Consider the following 4,451-nt stretch of genomic DNA (forward strand, 5'->3'; position numbering starts at 1 on the left):
TTTCTCCCGACTGTTGAGAGGAAGAAGAAGAAACAATGGCAAGAACCAAGCAGACTGCTCGTAAATCCACCGGAGGCAAAGCTCCCAGGAAGCAGCTGGCCACCAAGGCTGCCCGTAAGAGCGCCCCGGCCACCGGCGGAGTGAAGAAGCCTCACCGTTACAGGCCCGGTACCGTGGCTCTCCGAGAGATCCGTCGCTACCAGAAATCCACCGAGCTGCTCATCCGCAAGCTGCCCTTCCAGCGCCTGGTCCGAGAAATTGCTCAGGACTTCAAGACCGACCTGCGCTTCCAGAGCTCCGCTGTCATGGCTCTGCAGGAGTCCAGCGAGGCTTACCTGGTCGGCCTCTTCGAGGACACCAACCTGTGCGCCATCCACGCCAAGAGGGTCACCATCATGCCCAAAGACATCCAGCTGGCCCGCCGCATCCGCGGAGAGCGCGCATAACCTGTGTGCTGCTCCACCGACCACAACGGCTCTTTTCAGAGCCCCTCACTCCTCTACACAGAGCTGCTTCTTTCCTGGTTATCATTTGGTTTACATTGTATCTATACTACAGATCTCCTAAACTCACGATCTTGAAAATAGACTTTTGCATATACAGGGTATTTTGAAACATACAGGGTTTATCGGTACCTCGACGTTATTTTGTAATCTATTGAGGTCGAATCTAACAAACTCATCAATGGAAACGCTTAAGCCGGTTTCTGGACATCTTGCCGCTTTCTAGATTTAGAGCATTTATCGAAGAAAACTAACACTATTTAGTGCATTGCTGCCATCTTTTGGGTACTCGGTGTAATCTTTAATTTTATCTTGGCCCCCTGGTTACGGGACATAATGTCATGGGTGAGGCAGATGCAGTTTACCCACGTGGGTTTAGGGCTCTCTCATACTGATATCATCAAGGGCTGTTAAACATTTTAAACCACTTTTTTTTTTAGAAGTATGCATTACTCCATAATTTGCCTGCTGACACAAAATAGTAATTCAGAGACATTCAATTGGCAAGAAGCCAGATCTTTATTCACAAAGAGACGTTCTAAATCAATGCCTGACATATTCTCCTAGAACTGATTCTTTACTCACCCACTTTATTAAACAAAAATGTAAGAAGCTTTTGATGTAAACACTCCTGCAGAAGGAGTCAACAGGTTGTTGTATCTTTTATTCATATAGTTATCATGCCGTTGTAGCCGGAAAGGTCTGCAGGCCCCGACTACACTGCGTTGTGTTCTGTGATCAGTAACATGGGACGCAGGGCCGGTTTCTCACTGTCACTTTATTCCTGTATGATGGTGACATGAAACAATATGGATGTGAGTGAAACAGTCATCCTCTCCCCAATATACCTCTGCCCATCACAAACAGCGCAGACTGCAAATGCAACATTATCTCCAAAAAAAATCACATATTTCCACACAGCGAATTACTCAAGTTAACATCTCTGAACATGGCAAATGGACGCTGCGCAACACACATACCTGTATGATTGTCACATGAAACAATATGGATGTGAGTGAAACAGTCATCCTATCCACAATATACCTAACACAAAAAAATACAAAATAAAACCCATTTAACATGTAGGCTATTACACGGAGAGTGTATTAGCATATGCACACAACACACAAATCCACATTCACCGGCGCGCACACACACAGGGAGAAATCACAGCAAATTAACTTTCTTTCTCTTGCTCAAAACTGCTCCCACAATCAAGCTACACGATAGCAAACAGCATAAACACATCTCAGAACAACATTACATTAACATTCATTCACCAAATCTGCTCCAAAACTCAAAAACATAACTTTTTGATCCCAGAGCCTCAACTACATACCTCTGCTACTCAGAAACAGCGGAAAGGGCTACACGCAACATATCCGTAAACTTTCAAAATAAAAGCTCATGTTTGTAAAAATGAAGGAAATAAGAAAATAAAAGCACAAAAATTTTAACAATCCATATTTCAAGTAAAAAGGAACTGAAACACATCACGTGAAGGATTTTGGTGGAAATAATGATAATAACATTTAAAAAAAAATGTTTTTATCTGTTACACTGTGTATCAATGACTATTGGATTTTCCTTTTAATACAAACATTTCAACAAATTCAACACATTTTAACATCTAATACCTTCAAGTAACATGCAATCCAATATATTGTTTGTTTGGTTTTTTTTTTAATCTCATTAGGATGTGCATATTCTATTTTTTATCTATTTTTATTTTTTTGTACTATGGACTGGTACATGGCACCTTCTCACACAGCCAATGTCGATTGTGCCCACAGGGGGCATCATTCCAGTTGGCCAACACTGGATTGAAGTGATACATCTCCACACACTCCTCTTTGTTGTTGGGACCACCATCACCTGGCTGGCCAGATTGCCAAAATCTAAATGAGACAGAGATGGAGGCCAGAGATATAAACACATTAAAATCTCATCACAACACAGAAAACAATGTAAGGAGGTGCACTGCTTTTCATTGCTGTCCAACATGGAGCAGTATGGACCAGCCAATACCAAAAGCAATACAATGGTATTAGTCCATGCCAGACTTCTGCCAAGAAGATGAATCTTTTTGTCAGATTTTCAGGAAATATTTTCACTTTTTCTAAGGTCTGATAAAAAATAAATAAATAAATAAAAGAATAAAAACTTTGCAATACAAGTTGGGTTTAAAGGATCAGCTCACCCAAAAAAAACAAAATGTAATTAGTATCTACCAACTCCCCTGTCATTGTAAAGCCAGATACTGACTGTTCCTTTAACTCGGTTTTCCATTGATCTGTTGCTGATCCAGACCTGTTAAGATCTCTAGCTGAGTGCTGCCCACATACTGTAGGACTTTTCTTTTCTGTGATACCAGGGTCTTGCCTAAATCTACCCACCTAGCAGGAATTTCAGGGTTATTCTGAAGCTCTTACGTTTTGGTCAGCGCAGATCCATCAACCCATTTAAAAGTCCCAGTGGTGTCATGTAGACCAATCCAGAACAAGAGATCCTGATTCCCATCCATACGGTACAAGGCCCTCTGTTGATTGAGATCACAGAAAATATAACTCTGACTTCAAAACATCTTCTCCGCCACCAAGGTACACACATACTGTAGGCCCGGGCACAATTTAGTGAACTGTACCTGTTCCTCTTCACTGTTGATCACCACCAGGTCAGCACCTTTACTCTGACAGTATTTCCTGCTGTCCTCCCATGTTTTTTGCTCAGTGGAGAGGAAGTAACATCTGGAGTTGATATCCCTCCAATCTGGGGGACACTGCTGAGAGGACACACAGCTACTCAGCTCTGGAGGATGAGGTAAACAAACAACATATCATGGATTAGACTTTCACACTTGGATGGGGATCTTTAAGTGCAAGTATAACCAAACTTTGTCACTTGAACTTTGGGACACTGAAAATAAATATTGTATTCTGCATCTGGGAACTTTGCCAGCAGCAGCAGCGAAGAGTTTCCTCATAGTAACCACAAGAAGTGCTCACTGTTACCAAAAATAGATGAACACATCACAGCACACACACTGTCTAGATAAATTACAGATTGTGTATAAATGGTGGATAGATTCCTTTATATCAGAATGAAAGAGAAAGAAATAAGGAGAAACTGGACAAAGGACAGATGACTTGATTTGTTCTGACCCCTTAGCAGTCTGTCCCTCTCTTCCACCAGCTTCGTTATCCTGTTGGTGAGATCACTCTTCTCATTTCTAAGCTGGTCTCTCTCTCTGGTCAAGGCATTGAATCTGTCTTGTAACTTGTTGCAGTGACAAGGCATCCTCCGCTCACAGTCCTGCACAATCGTCACCTGATTTTCATCATCACACGAGTGAGTGGTGTTGCAGTCTGTGACAGTTTGTTCCATACTTGAGTTCACTGATTGTATCAAAAGAAAAGAAAGGTTACATTTAAGATGATTTTTCAAATGTATTTGAAATACAAAACATATGACAGCAGCATGCTAAACTACGTAATAGGTGTGTATTTGCAATATATTGGGGTTTGTCTATGATATCTTACAAAATGTGAAGTTACACAAAGCCAAATCCCCCATCATACTCACAAGTTAGACGTAGAGCAATGTTAAGAGTGACTTGAATGATACACAGAACGCCAAAGCTGATTAAAAGCAGCCAGCAGAGTCTTCTTTCTGAAAAATGAATACACACAGACGAACAGCAATAAAAGTTTGAGGAGCGCCATGTGAGGCTGTAATGTGTAACTGATATATCATTAATGAAGAGACATCTATTCTTTTCCCTTTGAGTTTTACAATATACCATTTGTAAAGTTAGTCTACCAGACTAAAAATCACCCAATAGCATGCTAATGTTTGCCTCCATGTACAGTTACACTTTATCACAACTTGGGTCTTATTTGTGTTGCTTTGTCCACGGTTTCTGTCAGTTACCACTTGGAAATGATTGCT

General features: G+C 41.3%; 2 protein-coding genes across 2 annotated transcripts in view; one reads left to right on the forward strand and one right to left on the reverse strand.

Annotated features, from left to right (window-relative positions):
* Positions 1-491, forward strand: part of LOC119027088 (histone H3) — a 695-nt gene extending 204 nt beyond the window's left edge. Inside the window, exon 1 of the mRNA XM_037111948.1 lies at positions 1-491. This exon is cut by the window's left edge and continues 204 nt beyond it. Within this exon, the coding sequence (XP_036967843.1) occupies positions 36-446 (411 nt within the window). The 5' untranslated portion in view covers positions 1-35 and the 3' untranslated portion in view covers positions 447-491.
* Positions 492-1,146: 655 nt separating this feature from the next.
* LOC119026935 (CD209 antigen-like protein E) lies at positions 1,147-4,203 on the reverse strand. The gene is made up of 5 exons (XM_037111613.1): positions 4,086-4,203; positions 3,665-3,898; positions 3,148-3,311; positions 2,936-3,042; positions 1,147-2,401 (listed from the first exon to the last, which is right to left on the reverse strand). The coding sequence occupies exons 2-5, from the start codon at positions 3,885-3,887 to the stop codon at positions 2,242-2,244; spliced, it is 654 nt and encodes a 217-aa protein (XP_036967508.1). The 5' UTR covers positions 3,888-3,898; positions 4,086-4,203; the 3' UTR covers positions 1,147-2,241.
* Positions 4,204-4,451: the final 248 nt, after the last annotated feature.

This window comes from Acanthopagrus latus, chromosome 1, assembly GCF_904848185.1.
Source record: "Acanthopagrus latus isolate v.2019 chromosome 1, fAcaLat1.1, whole genome shotgun sequence".
Taxonomy (NCBI): Eukaryota; Metazoa; Chordata; class Actinopteri; order Spariformes; family Sparidae; genus Acanthopagrus; species Acanthopagrus latus.

Excerpts from the sequence above, each read along its gene's own strand:
- LOC119026935 (XM_037111613.1), bottom strand. The coding sequence starts at position 3,887 with ATGGAACAAACTGTCACAGACTGCAACACCACTCACTCGTGTGATGAT. Across the intron at positions 3,043-3,147 it reads TCAACAGTGAAGAGGAACAG|AGGGCCTTGTACCGTATGGA; the intron begins GTACAGTTCACT and ends CTCAATCAACAG. Across the intron at positions 2,402-2,935 it reads GGATCTGCGCTGACCAAAAC|ATTTTGGCAATCTGGCCAGC; the intron begins GTAAGAGCTTCA and ends TGTCTCATTTAG.